At 39.8% G+C, this 19,439-nt stretch overlaps 1 protein-coding gene across 1 annotated transcript in view; it reads right to left on the reverse strand.

Moving 5' to 3' along the window:
- Window positions 1-19,439, reverse strand: part of CFAP54 (cilia and flagella associated protein 54) — a 345,554-nt gene that overhangs the window by 200,275 nt on the left and 125,840 nt on the right. The window contains exons 34-39 of the mRNA XM_040980448.1: window positions 17,700-17,842; window positions 16,059-16,240; window positions 13,136-13,363; window positions 7,915-8,138; window positions 7,676-7,811; window positions 4,065-4,173 (exon numbers count right to left, since the gene is read on the reverse strand). Coding sequence (XP_040836382.1) covers window positions 4,065-4,173; window positions 7,676-7,811; window positions 7,915-8,138; window positions 13,136-13,363; window positions 16,059-16,240; window positions 17,700-17,842 — 1,022 coding nt within the window. The remainder of the gene's footprint in view (window positions 1-4,064; window positions 4,174-7,675; window positions 7,812-7,914; window positions 8,139-13,135; window positions 13,364-16,058; window positions 16,241-17,699; window positions 17,843-19,439) is intronic.

Consider the following 19,439-nt stretch of genomic DNA (forward strand, 5'->3'; position numbering starts at 1 on the left):
TATTAGATTCTCTCTCCCTTTCTCATCACTGCCAAGCTTCTGAAAACGCAGTTCTCTACTTCACAACTCTGCAGGCACAGGTCACTACTACTGCACCTACCACTCACAATACCTTCACTCTCCTCCCTACTACTTCCAGTTTTATATATAGATATATATATAATTTTTTGTTTCTATTTGAAAGGCAAATTTACAGAGAAAAGGAGACTGCACTGCCATGATCTGAGCTGATCTGAACTTCCAAGCCAGGAGCTTTTTTCAGCTCTCCCTCGTGGGTACAGAGTGTCAGGACTTGGGCCACCCTTTACTGCTCTCCCAGGCCATAAGCAGAGAGCTGAAAGGGAAGTACAGCAGCCAGAACACAAACCTGTGCCAATATGGGATGCCTGGTGCTTGCAGATGGAGGATCAGCCTAGGAGCCACTGCAACAGCCCCTCCCTACCATCTCGTCAGGTTACAACGTCATTGGACCAGTAAATAGAGACCAAATTCCCATTATGCATCAGACTGATGAAGGCTTTACTATTACATTAGTGAACCAAACATGCCCACACAAACCTTACATTTTGTCACAGAAAATAGAGTATTAACCAATAAATACAGCCAAAAACATTATGCAAAATGATAGATGGTAAGGAATGCTTAAAAGGAAAGAATAAACTTTATAGCGAAGCAAGAAGGCAGTTAAGGTACTGTACTGTTAAGGTACAGTTTGAGACAGAATGGTCAAGGTTACATTTCTCTGAAAATGTCTTAAATAAGGCAAGGGACATAATTACAGTCAGACATCTGGGTGAGACGAAGTGTGTATCAGGAAGAGCAAAGTGACAACGTCACAGCAAAACGGCCAATGACAGTATCTGCCCACACTGCCAGAGACAACAGACAGTTTGCCCTCTGATGAGCCCTCTCTCTGACTGTTCACTACTCCCTCTTCCTTAAGTTCTGCCTCCCTCTCTCCCATTCTCTCTCTCACTCTTCCGCCCTAGCTCTCTCCTGGGTCTTGTTCATGTAAATATCATCCATCTTACTTCCCACAACACAGGTGCCCGATTTAGCACATCTTCTTTTCTATATATAAAGATTTATCTATTTTTATTGGAAAGGCAAATTTACAGAGAAAAGGAGAGACAGAAAGATCTTATCTCTGCTGATTCACTCCCCAAATGACTGCAAGACCGGAGCAAAGCCAATCTGAAAGCCAGGAGCCAAAAGCTTCTTCCAGATCTCCCACAGGGGTGCAGGATCCAAGGCTTTGGCCCATTCTCCTCTGCTTTCCCAGGCCACAGGCAGGGAGGTAGATGGGAAGTGGAGCATCAAGGACTTAAACTGGCACCCATATGAAATGCTGGCACTTGAAGGTAGAGGATTAAACATTTGAGCTATCATGATGGCCCCAGATTCAGCACATCATTACTTCTACCTGAAAAATGGAGACAATAACAAACCTACTCTAACTAGGTGGCTGTAAGATGACATTCTCAAAGCACTTGTAAGAGTGCCTTCTGTGCAATGTGGAATTATACTTCTTTTACTGGGATTGATGCAACAATGAAATAAAATAATCCAGATAAAGCCCTTAGAATAAAATATGCAGTGTGTGTGTAATGGCTGGCGAAGGTTGTACTGGGCACCATTGGATACGAGAAGAGGGCTCAATAGAGTTCCCCTAGAGGGTGATATTAGACTTTTTTGTTTCCTGCTTTGGAGACAGTTTTTGCAAGTTTGTGTCAAGATGGAAATGCCATGGTGATGAGCAGCAACCCAACACTCACTCATTGACACAGCAGCATGAACAGCAAGCAGACTTTCTCTTGCATTAAGGCAATGAGATCAGGGCACTGTAACTGCTACCCAGTTCTAGCCCATTTCAACTGGCACAGCTATCTAAATGCTGCTGTTATCTCAAAGGCCATTTTCAGGCTGTACACTGCACAGAACTGTCTCCAGGTGAGCTCATCCAAGACCCTGCCACCAAGCATCACGCATGTATTCCTAACTAAAACGCAGCTCTGCAACCTAGGTCTCTTTTGAGTGCCTTGTTAGATTTTCGACCGTGTATAGGATAGCTCTACTCGGGTATTTATCCAGGCAAACTTGGTAATTATGAAGTGACCTCGTCTTCTACCCTGTCTGCCCCCTTAGTTTTTTCTGCCTAGCTGAATGCATCATTACACACCTAGGCACCCACCCAAGAAATTGAAGATAACTTCAAGTCCTCCCTTCATCGCCTGCCCACACTCAGCCAGCACAGAACACAGTCATACAGACTTACACTGCCTCTATTCTGACTCCAAGGCAAGCCTTTTCATCATGTCTGTTTTAATACATAACTTAGCAGTACCCATTCTCCTGTTTCCACATGGCTGTCTTTCAACTTCCCAAGCTGCTGCAAAAGTTGTTCCTAAGGAGATTAACATGAGCATTCATTTTCCTTCTGTAAATCATTTAAATTAGCTTCCTTTAGCTTTCCAGATACAACTGGATCTCTTTATGCTGCCCTCTAATATATTTTGTTACCTAATTTCTACCAATCATTTCAACTTCAACGTTCTTGCCTTTTTCTGCCATTTCTCAAAAGCAAATGCCAGCTGTTAGCTATTAATGTTTATAATAGCATGTCATAATTCTGCAGATCTTTTCACTGTAACCTATAATCTCTGTTTTTTTTTTTAAGGATTTGTTCACTTTTATTGGAAGATCAGATTTTACAGAGAGAAGGAAGGCAGAGACAGAGAGAGAGAGCCTTCACCTGCTGATTCACACTTCCAAATGGTTGCAATGGCTGCAGCTGAGCCCATCTGAAGCCAGGAGCTTCCTCTGAGTTTCCCATGTTGGTGCAGGGGCCCAAGGACATGGACCATGCTCCACTGCTTTCCCAGACCATAAGCAGGGAGCCAGATGGGAAGTAAAGCAGCCAGGGTTAGAATCTACACCTATATGGAATGCCAGCACCAAAGACAGAGGATTAGCCTACTCAACCACCATGCCCTAACCTATAACCTCTTGTTTACTTACTCATCTCCTTAATGGCCTATAAAATCCTGGGTAGTAAATCTCATTTATTTTTTGCATTCTCTGAGCCTAATTCAGCTCTTAACACAGATTACATAATCAGAAAACATTCAATGGCTGACTGGACAATTCTCATTAGATAAATAAATGAACAATTACATACACACACGTATGTATGTGCAGGAGCAATAGATGATAAGCACCAGATTACTAACACTTTAGAGGACCTTCCTGTATCAGAAGGAGAAACACACAAAGTGCAATTCCCAACACTCACTAGTCTATTTTCAACTTATTCTGTTGCCTCATCCTTACAATTTGCTCTGCCAAGAACAAATAAGCCACGGCATTCTCAAGTCTTCTCTTGCCGTCTAGTTAAAAGACCTACAACCTAACCACAGTAAAGCAAAAAAAAAAAAAAATTACAATTACACTGACTATGGAAGTTATCATTGGAGTCATGGAAGTAGTAACAAAATAATAAAAGAAAAAAGTAAAAGATTCAAACGAAAGAGTTCCAGGTATGAAAGAAATAGAAAAATGTGCAAATAGCCTTTGCCCATTTTGTATGAAGGTATTTCAAAACCCATATGGAAAAATGCAGTTACAAATAATTCATTTTTGGTGCAAAAACATGTTGAAATCCATGTATATGGCTTTTTCAACATAAAACAAATTTTCATAAACTTCTTCAGACCTCTTATTTGCATGAATTTCAAAAATTTTTGCATCAAAATAAACTTCTTAGCTCCATATTTCCAAACCTTTTGAAGTAAACTTGTATTTCTTTGCCAATAACTTTCTTTTTGCTTTTCCTTTATTTCTTTTCTTCAACATATGTACAAAACTAAAGAAAAGGGGGGGTGGATAATCACTCTTAAGGCACATTGAAAGCAGTGAGGGGCCACAAGTGTGAGATGATTTTTCCTCAAATAATTCTACAAAAGAGATTTTACAAATACTTTAATGATGAAAAATCAGATGTACAGTACACAATGGCAGGCTGTGATTTAAAGGAAGTAAGGTTTCATGCTAAAATCAACTCTAACCTGAAGAGATCAGCGCCTTTAGTGTCTCGGGGCGGTTTCTCGTCTCTGTTACAGTACTGACCGGAGCCTTAATCTTGAGTTGCTTCCCGATAAAATTTCGGCAAGTTATCTTCAAGGGGAAAAAAAAAAAAAACATAAAAACAAATATTACTCAAATATTACTTAAACAGCTGCAGTTAAAAATTTGGCTGCCTTACAATGTTTATTTCATTTCTCATTTGTCAAAATAAAGAGATATCAAACAATGCCACGAATAAAAGCTGGCAGAACTGTCTTAAATTATGAAGATTCTGAGAGAATAAAAAGCAGCTCCATAATTTTTCCTATTTCTTGTATACAACACAGCTGGAAGAACAGTAGGAAAATTACATGGAGCAATTAGAATATGATTTCCTGGTATTCTATAAATGTACTGGTCTAAATGTATCTTCCATTATGTAAGTTGAAACATATTGAAAATATAGGCTGCTTTTCCAACCGCAGATATTTCTAGCCTACTCATAATTAATGCAATTTTAACTTCCCTCATGAAGATTTTCCAAACTATCTTCCCCTATAGTATCCAAACTGTTTATTTTCTAGCACATACTTGAATCCTAAAAATTGTAAAATAGCAGAAAGCAGATAATTTTCAGGCAGAAAGGAATTCTTTTTTTAAAAAAAAGTCCAAGACTCTCTTCTTGCCATTTGCCCCCTTTCCATCCTATAAATCAATCTATTGGTCCAAACAAGGCTCCCTGTGAACCCCAGTGTAATGTGATGCTCCCTGAGATATAAACACAGTCTAAAAAACTACAAGTTTGCTCCCACTATCTAACAAGGCTCTAAGTTGATCTAGCCTTTCTTATATCTACAGTTTCATTAAACAAGTTTTAATTGAACACCTTCTATATTCTAAACACCATTCCAAATTGAAGGGATGATATAATAGAGAACAAAATAAACAAATTTGCCTATTGTTGGAGAAATCACGCTGATGTGAGAAGCAAGATAATAAAATTGTGAAGTACTCTACAGAGCATATTAAAACACAGAAAGGCTATGGAGAGAAATGAGGCAAAGAAGCGCGTGCTTATTTTAAATAAAGTGGTAAGTAAAGGCCCCACAGAGTATGTAGCCTTCAACAAAGGCCGGGAAAACATGAGGGGAAAATAGCCATGGAGATTTGGGAATGGAATATTCCAAGCAGGAAAACCAATGCACAGAACTTGAAAAGGAGCATGTTAAAGAACAGTGCAGTGAAGACCTGCAGGGGAGTAAAAGAATATGGTTCTAGGAAGAAACAATAAGGGTACAACTTAGACAGACTGTGTCATATTAAGACCATGATAAAGATGTTCACTTTACTAGGAATCATCTGGAAAGGGGCACTGTGGCACTGCCTGACTTAGGTTTTTCACAGGGTTATTCTATCTGTGGGCTCGAGGTAAAGGATGCCAGGTAAACTGCAAGGTTGCTGCGGTACCTTGCAAAGGCAACAATTGTTGGTGGAGGCACTGAGAGACAGTCAGATGCTGATTTTATTTTGAAAGGTAGAGGATCTAGTGACAGCAAGAGAAGACCTTTGATGACAGCAAGAGGTTTTGGTGACAGCAAGAGACAGATCTCCAAGGTGTCTGCCCTTAACTGAGGTGTTGTCATTACTGAGGAAGCCTTGGTAGAACTGATTCAATTGAGGAGTGCTAACTTTGAGAGGTATACTACATTTCCAAAAGATGACGCTGGGATTTGTTTTGTTTTGTTTTCACAGATCAACTGGGCCCAGGCTAAACTATGAGGAAGAGAAGGAGAAAGCATTTGTATTCAAACACTATGCGAGGTGCCTCTGCAAAGGAGTTGTGCAGATAACGGTCACAGCCCATAATAAACTGATTTTGAGTGAGAGTGATTATCCTCAATAAACTTTATTCAGGTGAGATGCAGCTGCAATCTCTAGGACTCCAAGCAGAAAACACCAGCCAGAGCTACAGTAGTTCTTTCCTCTCTCTCCATCTACCCGTCACAGATAATAGTTTCAGTTTATGCCTGGAGAGTCAACTTCCTGTTCATGACCCTGGATCTTGGACTTGCTCATTAGCCAGCCACTCCTGACACACAAGCCAATTCTTTGTAACAGAGCCAGAGGCAGAGACATGTAGACAATCATCATCATCGTAAGTGTTGTACAGACAGAAACTAAATTAACTCCCTAGCAGAGAATGCATGGGTAGAGATGGTAGGAGGCCTGAGGGCAGAGCCCTGGGGCAGCGGGAATGGGACAAGCAGCATAAAGCAAGTCAGAAAAAGCAGGATCTTTGGTATTTTGGTTTTTGTGTTGTTTTGTTTCTGTCCCTTTGACTTCTCTCTGTTCCATCTCAGAGCCTTTTCCCTTGTTTCTCTTGGTCTGGAATGCTCTTTTGCTAGTGCATTCCCTGGCTGGTCCCTGCTCATTAAATGTCACGATTCACAAGAAGTCTTTCAGATCTTCAGGAAGTTTCCGCCTCCCAATCACCACCCTATCTATCCCATTGATTGACTTTTATTTCCCTCAGAGAAGTCACAACGATCATAAATCTCCATCTGCTTGCTTTGTTTTTATTATTTGTCCCTATCTCTACATCTCCAAAATAAGCCCCATAGAACAGCGACTCAAACTACATACACTCTTGCAACATGAACTATACGGGAGGCAAGGCACCTACATGGCCGTAAGGGATGTTGTGAGAAGATGGAATCTCCACTGGCTAGATGCACTGGTACTGGACAGTGGGGAATGGACTCAAGCCCTCAGGTATTCCACAGGTCTTCGGCAGGACGCAGGTTGTTTACAGTGGCTAGGATCACATACTTGCTAAATTAAAGTATTTACTTCTCTCTCCTCCATCTGATTCAAGCTGTACCCTGACTTACATACATGGGTACTTGTGCCTTCACTCCTTTATATAAAAATATGCATACTGGAGCAGAGGTTTGACACAGCAGTTAAGAATGTCAATTGGGATAGACCACCCCATATTAGAAAGCATGTGTTTGGGTTGGAGCTCCATTCTGCTCCAACTTCTGGCTACTGCACATCCTGGCAGGCAACAGATGACGGTTCAACTTCTTGGATCCCTCCTATCCATATGGAAGATCTCAGTTGAGTTCCAGAATCCTGGTTCCAGGCTGGCCCAGACATGGAACTGTGAGCATATTTGGGAAGTGAGTCAGTAGATAAAAGATCCTTCTTTGTCTTTTAAATAACAGTAAAAAATGAATATCTAAGTTTTTAAAGACAATATTTACAACTAAAGCAACTGACTCAATCAAAAAGTTACTTTTTTCTCTTATTTTAAAAGAAATTAAAATATTCAGTTCATCTAAAAAGTACTGAGGGCTGCTTACAACTTCCCCATATTTCTAAAGGGTAAGTTAGCCCTGATCTGGTCCTTAACTTTTTAAGAACCAGAACCTAACTTCCATTTTACTTTATATCTGGAAAATACTGGCACATGGCAGGTTCTCAATAACGTCTGTTGGTCTGAGTGATAAATGCCAAGTGAAAATATTAATATTTCTCTGATTCTAAAGCTTTGTACCTAGATGTGCTAAAGAGGGAACACAGGTGCATGCATTAGTAGCACTGAACTTACCTTCTCTCCATGCTCAGCTTCATACCTTGCACAAGGCTGCTGGGTAACATCCGGGCCATTCAATTTTTGTATCCGCAGAAGTAGCTGGCGCTGTGCATACACCAGAAGTGGCGTCACTTGTTCTGTGTATCTCTCACTGCATAAGAGTGGAGAAGACACTTAAAAACCACACATTAGTTAGAACGTTTTTCCCCCCGCCAATGAAATCTGTTAAGTAAAATTGTCCTTACAATACTTACTGTGAAATTATATTGAACTGAATGGCAAGTGATACTAGTGTTTCCCATTTCTCCACTTGATATAAAACTTCCAAAGATTTTAAAACAAAGTCATGGATCCATTTCAAATCAACTACATTGACGTCATCCAAAGGATGCTCAAAAGTAAGGCTGGCACCACCATTATCATGTTTAATATTGCCATAACAGCTGGGAACACTGAACTCTCCTTCATCTTCAACAGACTATAAACAGTATATTGAAGGGAAAAAATGTGTTTAATTTTGCATTTTACTACATATTGCTTTATGAACACTGAATGTAATAAAAGTATAATACTGAAAAGAACTGAACAGAAAATAAAAATTTAAAAATTTATTATGCAAATTAAACTTGATCATTTGAAACAGTGCTATCCACAATAACTTTCTGCAATGATGAAAATGCGCCATATTTGTGCTTTCAATATAATACAATATAAACAGTAGGGATATGTGGTTGTCAGAGCTTTTGAGAAGTGACTAGTCCAAACGAATCCTTAATTTATTTAATTATAATTAATTCAAGCATAAATTTAAACAGTCATCTATGGATAATGTGTATTACATTAGGCAAAACACATTACAGTCTATATTTAGTATATAGTCATTATCCATTTAAGTACCACTAGCAAACCAATAAGGTAAGGGTTTAAAAGAAATAGTTTTTAACATATGCAAATGATGAAGTTCCCTAATATACTGATTACATTTGTTAATTTATAGAATATGTTCAATTCCTCGGTACAATTATTAAAATATGAAGAAGGCGATATTCTAGAAGAACATTTCCCCACCCCACCCTGAAATTTTAGAAGTTGCCATATAACTATGTTGCTAATTTCCCAATGTTATCTATGTTATCTATGTTGCTAAATAAATGTTTAGGTCAGCTAAGGCACTGATCAAAACAAACGAGTAACTCAAATCCAGTCCTTTCCTTCTTTACTATATCTTTTAGGGAAGAAAAAGTATGAACAAAGATTACAGACAAGCATCTTCTCTCACACGATTCATTTCCCTGAAGTTCTTAAAGACCTTGAAAATCACCTTGTTTTGACACATCATATGCACACTTGAAGTCAGCTGTCATACTTGCTACCTCTATGAATACGCCTCCTTTGTATGGTTCCCAGCCAGTGGGACATGCTCAATAAAAAGGTAGATCCACTGATTCTACAGAATTCCAACCACATGGATCTGCCTAAAGGAATACCCCATCTCCTTGACCATATCTCCTTGACAACACGCTTCTGTCATTTCCAGCCTTCATTTCTCCCTCTCAGTCACTGTACTACAAATCAAACCTCTCACACCCAACCCTCCCTCGGGGACTGCTCTATCAAAGCCTTCTTTTCCACAGGACCACCAACTCTGTTGGCCCAAACTGTACCCCTCAAGAAGAGGGATTTCTGCTGTCAGACACTTAAATAAAAGGCTTACTTCGGGGCTGAAGGATAAGAACACCCTCTAGGTCATCACATCTTCTAACTCAGTGACCATCAACAACAAAGTTAACATTTTATCTCAAACTGTCTTACTTAATTGTCTTTTAAACAATCATTGTTTCCAACCCAAAAGCAGGAGGGGAAAACATTATCTATTAACCTACTAATTTTGGCAACATCAATTAACACTGAGAAATTTGGGGACTCAGAACAAAACATGGAAATTGAGATTCCTAAGACAGTTATGGTCACACTCTTAAAATTTTGAAGATTTAGCATAAGTCTAAAAAAAGATCTTATTTAAGAAAATCTTTATCGTTTAAAAAGCACAGAAAACAATATAATGAAGTCCTATATACCACTACTGGCTTCAATAATTATCAAATAGTGGGACATAGATTTATTTCCCCCACCATCTTGTACTATACTGCAGAGATTATATCAATCTCTAATTTTTTCAATATATATCTCTGAAAAGATAACAGTTTTACATAACTATGCCACAATTCAATGATGCTACCTAAAAAAGATTAACAAAAGATGTTTTTAAATCATGATTGAACAGCTATGGCTTACATTCATTCCTCCTGTCTTACAGGGTTCCTCTTTAGAGTGTATTAGTTTTAGATGTGATCAAAATGAAGTCGCTTAAGTCCTTTTTTATTTAGCTGTAGGCCCATATCTTCCTTTCCCATTTCATTTGTTTGTTGAAACATCAGGTTACTTTCCACATAATTTCCATATTCCATATTTTGAAAATTGCCTTCCCATTGTTTTCATTTAAAATGCTCCTTTGTTTACTATATTTTCTGCAAATTGTTATCTTGATCTAAGTGATTGGTCCAATTTCAGTTTATTTTATTCTGGCTGGTATACTCCATAGACACTGCTTATCCTCCAATTCATTTATTCAGAATTGCAAAATACTAATATTTTAAGATCCTTTATTACCGCAATAGTTTTATTAAAAAAATTTTCCCTTCAAAGATTTGATAATCCTCAGGTATACATCATATAGGCATGATAATCAACCTTTTCCCCCTCAAACACTTGTTTCCTTTAGCAGGAAATCAGTTCCTTGCTTAATTTTTTAACTTATTTGAGAGGCAGCGAAACAGAGCTCTATCCACTGGTTCCCTTCCCAAATGTCTACACGGCTGAGGCTGTCCTGAGACAAAGCTGATGACATGGGACTCAAGCCAGGTTTTCCTTTCGGGTGGCAGAATTTAGCTGGGCAACACCACGGCTTCCAGGCGCTGCAAGAGCAGGATCAGGAATCAAGAATCAAGCTTGGGTGCGCTGAGAAGGCACACCAGTACATATTCTTACCCCAGGAAGTGGTTTTTAAATGAGCCAGCACTGTGGCTCAATTGGCCATTCTTCTGCTTTGTAGTTCCAACATCCCATATGCATGCTGGTTCATGCCCCAGCTGCTCCTCTTCCCATCCAGCTCTCTATATGTGGCATGGGGAAGCAGTGGAGAATGGCTCGAAGTCTTGGGACGCTACACCCTCGTGGGAAACAAAACCAGAAGCCCCTGGCTTTGGATCTATTCAGCTTCAACTGCTGTTGCAATTTTGGGCATGGACCAGCTCATGGAATATCTCTCTCTCTCTCTCTCCTCTCCATAATTCTGCCTATCCAATAAAAATAAACAATTAAAAACAAAGAAAACGTTTTTTTAAAAAATCACTATCTAGGTGCTTGGATCTGCCAGTTTTTAGTCTTTTGAATGGTTTAAAAAAAATACACACACACACACACAAATGTATGAGTCGATAGGATAATTTTCAGATTCTCTCTGTTTTTTTATATATATTTCTGGTTTTATATCAATATCATACCTTATTATTTACTGTAGCCTTAATTAACCTTGAAATCAAACAGAGTCCTTCAAATTTGTTCTCAAATAATTTAGAGGGAGTTCAGATTTCATTTGCTTATAAACTTCTGAATGAGTTGTCAGGTGTTTGGTCTCGGAGTCAGACTGCTAACTAAGAAGCCCACATTCCCTACCAATATATCTGGACTGGAGTCCCAATGTGACAGGTTTGGATCAGGTCACTGTTACTGTGAGGAAAGGAGGAGTTTCTTCAAAAGTGTACATGATGCTTGCTTCTGTGCAGAAACTGCCTCTGGAAAGGCATCATTGTAATCCCACTCCTGAGCTTCTAGTTTAACAGCACAGGAAGACATCTGACTCTTCTGAGTTTTAGCTTATCATGAGAATGGAAAGAGGTTGTCGATCACACACTTCTGATGAGTTTTTTGCTTTGAGCAAGCTAGACAGGATTAGAATTCTGGTTCTTTGAGTTTGTGTCCCCAGCCCTGACTGATAACTGCTTTTTTATTTCAAAAAAAAAAAAAAATTGTGCTTAAAAGATTCCACTTTGACCAAATTTCCAGGCCTTCCTCTCTTGAAGGTCTGCTTCCCGACTGCTCTGGTAGGAAACTTCTTGCTTTGCTGACTGTGTTGTCCTAATTTTCTTGTTTAATGTGAGACAAGAGCCGAGGTGGTCTTTGTCCATACGCTGGATCCTCATAGCACCAGCCCCATTCCCAATTCCAGTTTTCTGCTAATGTGAACCCCCAGAGGCGGCACATGGTGACCCAAGTGATTTCATCTCTGTCAACCACATGGGATACTTGGGCTCCGGCCTAGCCCTTTCTGACTAGTACAGGTGTTTGGGTGTGACGTAACCAACAAAAGACTTTATCTCTCTTTCTTCCCACCATAATCTTAAAAATTTTTGAAATGATATTCTGGATATTTTAAACAGTATTTTTAAATTTCAGTTTTCCAATTGTTAACTGCTTATATATAAAAACATTTATGAATTTATTTTTGTCTTTGTTTTTTTACTGGAAATCAGATATACAGAGAAGGAGATATAAAAAGACAGATCTTCCATCCACTTCCACTTCTGCAACTGGCTAAACTGATCCAAAATCAGGAGCCAGGAGCTCCTTCCGGGTCTCCCACACAGTTGCATTCTTTTGAGGTGACTAATTATTAGACTCCTCTTTTATTTAATTGCCTTTTAGCTACTTCTCTCTTTTTGTGTGGTTACTCTGAAGATTATTAAATATATCCTTATTTTATTACCTTCCACTTAAAATTAACATTGTTCCACCCTCCGCAGAAGTGTAAAACTGTTGCAATTGTTTAATTTTATTTATCTCCTGTCTTTGGTGCTTCTGTTGCATATTTTCCTCTAGAAATATTATAAACTTCACAGCTCAAGGTGCTTAAATGTTTACTGACTTTTTAAATATTTAGGTACTTTTATGTTTGCCTTATGTCCACTTTATTCCTACGTTTTAAGCCACACTCTACCAGATTTCAAATGGCTGTGAATTCCAACAAACTTGAGGTAAGAGAACAAAGACAGATTTTTTTTTTAAGGAAATAAAGATCAAGTTGTAAGTTGGATGATGTCTCTTGGGATTCATTTGTTTATCTGTTGAAAAGATTGTTATAAAGACTAAGCACACTGTTAGTCTATGTGGTAGCAGTAAATGTTATTTCCCTTTCCTTTGAAATAAACTGAGTTTTCAGGCTAAAACATGTTCAGTTAACATCAATGCAGGTTATAGATTGTGAATAAAATAATAATGAGAAATAAATGAAATACAGACAAACCAAGTGGAAACTAAAAAAAAATATATATCAGTTTTCACTTACTCCAAGTTAAACGGTACAAAGATATTTTTCTAATTAAAAACAATAAAAAATAATTACCAAAATTTTCTTACCTTAATAGAATTGATACTTTGTAGTTGTATTAACATGTCAATAAGCAATTCGGCTCCCAAGTAGAATGGTAAAACAGAAGCACAGAGGAAGCCATCCTGGCTGATGGGAAATGTTTTGCAAAGATCCATGGCCTGTTGAAGTAGTATCTGGAGCTCCCGGGTAAAGTTCCAGAAGGCCCGACAGCAGTTCTGAAGCAAAGTCCAGTAGCCACCACGATGAGCCAGGACCTGAGTCAGACGCAAAATTCAAAAGAGCCTAAGGTTCCAGAGGTTACATGACTCTGCCTTCTTTCTGCAGATCTTACATGTCAATGATAAAATGACGGACACAATTTGCTATATACCACTTATACGTGCTTAACAGCTGTGTCAACATATTTCTATGTATATCCTCTTGTGATTTTTTTTTTAAGATTCATTTATTTTTATTGGAAAGGTAGATTTACAGACAAAAGGAGAGACTAAGACCTTCTGTCTGCTGGTTTACTCCTCAATTGGCAGCAACAACCCAGAGCGGAACTGATCTGAACACAAGAACCAGGAGTTTCTCCTGCATCCCCTGCGTGAGTGCAGGGTCCCAAGGCTTTGGGCCGTCCTTGACTGCTTTCCCAGACCACAAGCAGGGAGCTGGATGGGAAGTGGAATAGCCAGGACATGAACTGGTACCCATAAGGCAAAGATTTAGCCACTAGGTTATGGTGCTGGGCCCTTCTCTTGTGATTCTAATAGAGACTCCTTGGAAGTAAGTATACGCTAACATCCTGCTCAATTTACAGATAAGGAAACGGAGGCATGGGGCTAACTTGCCCAATCTATTACATGTTGAATAAGGATTTGCACACCAGTAGTCTGTACAACGCCTGCCTGTGTGTTTGTGTGTGTATATAAATACATATATATAATGGGCCTGGCACAGTGGCGCAGTGGTTAAGGTCCTCGCCTTACACGCCCGGGATCCCATATGGGCACCAGTTCTAATCCCGGCAGCCCCGCTTCCCATCCAGCTCCCTGCCTGTGGCCTGGGAAAGCAGTCGAGGATGGCCCAAAGCTTTGGGACCCTGCACCCGCATGGGAGACCCGGAAGAGGCTCCTGGCTTCAGATTGGCATAGTATCGGCCATTGCACTCATTTGGGGAGTGAATCATCAGATGGAAGATCTTCCTCTCTGTCACTCCTCTCTGTATATCTGCCTTTCCAATAAAAATTAAAAATAAATAGATAAATACATATATATAAATAATACATGTGAGTGTGTGTGTGTGTGTGCTAACAACACAGCCAGCAAGCAGGAGAAACTGGGCCTGCTCTCATGTTCCTTGAATTTATGAGAAGAAACTGACACCAGAAAAGTATACAAATGAAAACATAATTTCAAACAAGTCGGTTTCATTTAAAAAAAAAAAAACAGAATTGAATCAGAATCTGACTAATACATAACACGTTATTTTAGATGGGGTAATCCAGACAGAAGCCATCTCAGGAAGTGACAGGAAAGCAGAGATCTGAATGTTGAGTTGAACAGGCCACATTTGATGGGGCTGGGGCATTGAGGAGGGGGACTGTGGGGAGCAGCATCATAGCACAGGGGACATGTTCGATAAAAAGATTTATTTGAAATGTAGAATGACAGAGAAAGAGGGAAAGGGAAAGAGCAAGATAGAGAAACCTTCCATCTGCTGGTTCACTCCCCAAGTATCCATGCCAGCCAGGGCTGGGACACACCTAACCCAGCAGGAACCTCCTCCGCATCTCCCATACAGCTTCAGGGACCTCAGCACCTGTGCCATTTTCTGCTGCTTTGCTAGGCATGTTAGCAAGGAGCTGGAGTGGATGTGGAGCAGCCCAACACTTCTAGCGGCATCACAAGCTGCAGCTTACCCTGCTTCGTGCTGTCTACGCTTGGAGAGAAGCGTGAGAGCTGGGTGATCAAGTCCCAGCTCTCACAGGGCCTGGAGCTGGCGAAGAGGAAGGGGAGCCAGGGCTCGAGCTCCACGGGAAAAAGCTGACTTCACTTCACAAAGTGGAAAGTCATTCTTGTCTCCTCGCTAGATCACACAGGAAGCTAAGTGTTCCTTTCACGCCTAGAAAGGATGAGACTTTCCCTCAACTCATGAGAAAACTAAAGTATATACCCTTTCTGTTAGAAGAAAAAAAAATAATCTATTTCTGTGCAGTTGGTAATTCCAATTTTAAGTTGAAAAATCAATCACAACATATTTAAAAGGAAATTTTAAAAGTATTTGTGAAAAGACTCAGTGGAAAACAGAAGTGAGGAAGTGAGGGATAGTGTGGGATGGAGGCAGGGCTGTCCCACAGCCTGCAAAGATTTTTTTTCCCTATGCTTGAGAGAAAAGAAGTCCAACTACCCCCAGGAGAAAGTCCTGTGAGAGGTCATGAGTGCTTCCCATTCCTCAGGGTACACAAATCACCACGGAACACAATTCTGCCCCGGAGGGGGAGGGGGGGGGTCCATGACAGGCAACCCTCAAAAGTGACTCAGGCTGAACTTGTGTTTTGTAAGAAAATAAATGCAATACCTATAATACATCAGAGTTCATAGGCTAAGATACATGCCTATGACATTAATAAATAAGATTGAGCACATCAATAGGTTAAGCTATCACTTATGAGACCAGCACCCTGTACCAGAGTGTTGGTTTCAATCCTGGTTGTACTGCTAATGTTTCTGGGAAAGCAATAGATGATGCCCTGAGTTCTCAGGCCTCTTTTGCCCACCTGAAGACCCAAATGGAGTTCCAGGTTCCTGGTTCCTACCTGCACCTTCCAAAGCCTTTGTCTGTCTGTCTGTCTCTCTCTCTGTCTCTCTGTCTCTCACTTCTCTTTCTCTCCTCCTGTCCTTTCTGTCCCTCCACCTCTCTTTCAGATCAATAAAGTAAATTCTTTAAGAGCAGGATGACATTACCATCGCTCTCCTGCAATACAAGAAGATTTTCACAAAGTGGTCCAACGGACCCATGTTGGTTGCTCGATCCTTTTCTTTAGCACTAAGACCTGACAGCGAATCAGAATCATTCATTGTTTGTGTCTTAGATACATTTTCTTCACTCATTTTGCAATTGACAAATGTAGAAAATTCTTCAGCATCTACAACACACACAAAAAAAATCAGATTACTAACACAAAATTAACTTCCAAAATTCAGTAAGTGATACGCACCGAATGTATAATTTAGACAGTAAATGCACATGAGTTTGGAAGAAGGACAGGATTATCCTAGGCACAAGAAAATCAGGAGACTTTTCTAGGGACGGTAACAATTAGACCTTAAGAGGGTGCACATGGTTTAGTGATATGAGCAAAGAGAGAAAGGGAGGTCTCAGGCAAAGATAAGATGAACATTCATGTTATGGAGACAAAGTCAGGATTCCATGGTTCTTCATTTCCTTCCAAGTGGGACATTCTCAGGACACATGCACTAAAAATTGAGTAGCAACCCTGGGAATTCGGCAGTACAGCAACCTGGCCACTCACTGCCCTGATGGCGGGACAAGAAGATCATTTCCCTCGCCATAAATCTTATTATCAGAAATCCACACTACTCAGTAAGTCCCAGGAGCAGAGCACTCTGCTAGGTCTTGGGCAGGGAGCAGGTTATAATCTACATACAAAACTCAGACTGTTTCTAGGGCAGTAACTTTCAAATGTTTCAATACACATAGTGTAATATGCAGGTACCAGTTGAAGCTAAGCTGAATCTTGGAAGAACCCAGAAAGCAAGGTCAAATACTTCAAACACAAATCAGCACTTCTAGCACATCAAGGAAACGAATGAGAAATACATTACAGATGCTCAAAATGTCACTGTTAAAAACTCAGTATTTATAATACAGTAATACTCAAAATTCACTTTTAATTCTGAAATGAGTGCTACTCAAGCTCTATTATCAGTTAGGAATCGCGTCCAAGATCCAGCATGCTTGCAGGAAAGAGGTACAGACATAAACCAAGTGTGGCCATCATGGGTTTGAGACTAGGGTGACAGCCCTGTTCACATGCATGTCTCTACCTCTTGGAGCCAGTCAGCTGCTTGAATAATAGCCCTTCTTGGTCCTGCCATGAGACCGTCACCACGTTCATCTTACATTTGGCAAAGAAGGTGCAGACTGGATATCTTAGGGCAAGTGTGAATATCACCCTGAATACACAATCAGCTAGTTTGATCTTTTCATGCCTGTTGCTATCAGTATTCTGACAGAACTGGTCGGGAAATTGACTTCCACTAAAATATAACGCCTGATATAAAGTCTTTATTTATCTTGAACCACTGGAGGCTACCAATATTTAACAAAATAACTTCCCGTTCTGTAGCCTACTTGATCTAGAGTCAAACACTAAATAGATATTTCCAAATTCATATGATATCATAAAAAACAAGAACATTTTAAAAACAGAGCAAACAAGAATCCACTCCATAAAAACATACTCAAGAGTACAGGTGCACCTGTGTGTCTCTGGTGGAGGGTAAGATATGGAGGAGGGGAGGGAGGGGATGTACATACATTAGTGGATAAAAATCTTGGGGTAATTTCCATATTTATTATACCTGATGGTAAGTTGGCCTTTCTTTTTTTAGCTGTAAGAAGGAAATCAAGTATTGCTTTGTAATTTTCTAAAGTCAGTCTTGCTGTTGGTAACACTGTTCCTGAATTATATAGTGAGAATATATTAGGATCACATGATCGGAAACTGAAAGAGGGAAAAATCACATCAAGAAAATCAATATGAGCAGAAGTGAATTAAATCTGTCAATATATTCTATTTTTACTTTAAAACACTTGGTGGTGGCTCTCAAATTTTGGCTCATAATGTACTTCAGCACTTAATCAAAATTAAATGTTTCATCATTAAGATTTCGAGTTATATAACGTAACTTTTCTCTTGGGAATTTTCAATGTAACTATTTGTCCCTGAAAAAGTACTTGAAAATGGTAATAAAAGATCAATACTCACTCTCTGTACTCTAAAACAAATTATGTCAACTGAAAATCACCCAATTTAAACAAAACCCAAAGATACCTACCTTATAGAGTGATGTGTCCATAATTAAAGCTATCTTCTTTAAAAAATAAAGTCTAGATAGTAAACAATATTCCACCAAAAAAAATAGCAAATGCTAAATAAATTATTTTAATAAAATCTAAATTAGCACCAAGTTACCCTGAGTTAAATTTGGTTCCTATCTTACAGTACTGCCAAGTGATCATGCGTGATGGCCATGTATGACTGGAAGCCCAGAGAAGACTTCTCAGTATTACAACAACAGGATAAAAGTCCAGATGGCTGGTACTTGTTCCAGTCCTAGCTACTCCACTTCTGATCCAGGTCCAGGCTATTGACCCGGGAGAAGTAGCACAAGACAGCCCAAGTGTTTGAGCTCTTGCCACTCACACAGGGGGGCCCAAATGAAGCTCCTGGGTCTTAGTTTCGGCCTAGTCCAGCCCTGGCCATTGCAGCACTTTGAGCAGTAACCAGCAGATAGAAAGTTTCTTTATCTATCTAGCAATCTATCTCTCTCCCTCTTTCACTCTGTCTTTCTCTTTGCAACTCACTTTAAATGCAATAAATAAAGCTTTTTTAAAAAGAGACCCTCTTTCCTGGCATGTTTTCATTAGCAGGTTTTTGCCATTCTAACTTCTTCTTTAATGTACATTTAGTCTAGCTCACATAGAGAAGCAATCTAACCAGAGCATTGTTTTTGCAAAGATTCGATCTGCCAGTGACCTTAACCTGAGCTCTGGAGCAACAGAAATTTGGACCAAGTTCATTATATGTTTCAGCTTGCATTATTTTTCCTCCATATTTCTGCCAAAGAAATGCCTTATCATGGCTCTCTTTCTCCTCCTCCTCAGAAGCTTTTAATAACCCCCCTTGTATATAAAACAGAGCTCAGAGTTAACAGACCCACCATGATCTGAGACCAAACGACTTGTCTAATGATTTCATACCACTCTCTTGTTATGCCCTACATTCTCATTAGACTGATTTGGAGTTCTTATCCAGGTTTCCTTCCTGGGCTCTGAACTGTGTTTTTTTACGTATCAAAAAATTCCTGTTTCTCAGTCAGCGAGGTATTTGAGGTAGTTGCCAGTTGGGATGCCCACTTGCATCACAAAGCAGCTGGGTTCAAGGCCCCAGCTCTGCCTCCAACTCTGTCTTCCTGCTAATGCTCACCCTGGGAGGCAGCAAGTGAAGGCTCAAATAATTGCGCACTGCCACCCCCTGTGGGACAGACCTGGATGGGGCTCACACATGAGTTTCAGCCAACAGGAAGCTGTTGCAGATG

Source organism: Ochotona curzoniae, unplaced genomic scaffold, assembly GCF_017591425.1.
Source record: "Ochotona curzoniae isolate NIBS_2020 unplaced genomic scaffold, NIBS_Ocur_1.0 contig_1014, whole genome shotgun sequence".
Classification (NCBI taxonomy): Eukaryota; Metazoa; Chordata; class Mammalia; order Lagomorpha; family Ochotonidae; genus Ochotona; species Ochotona curzoniae.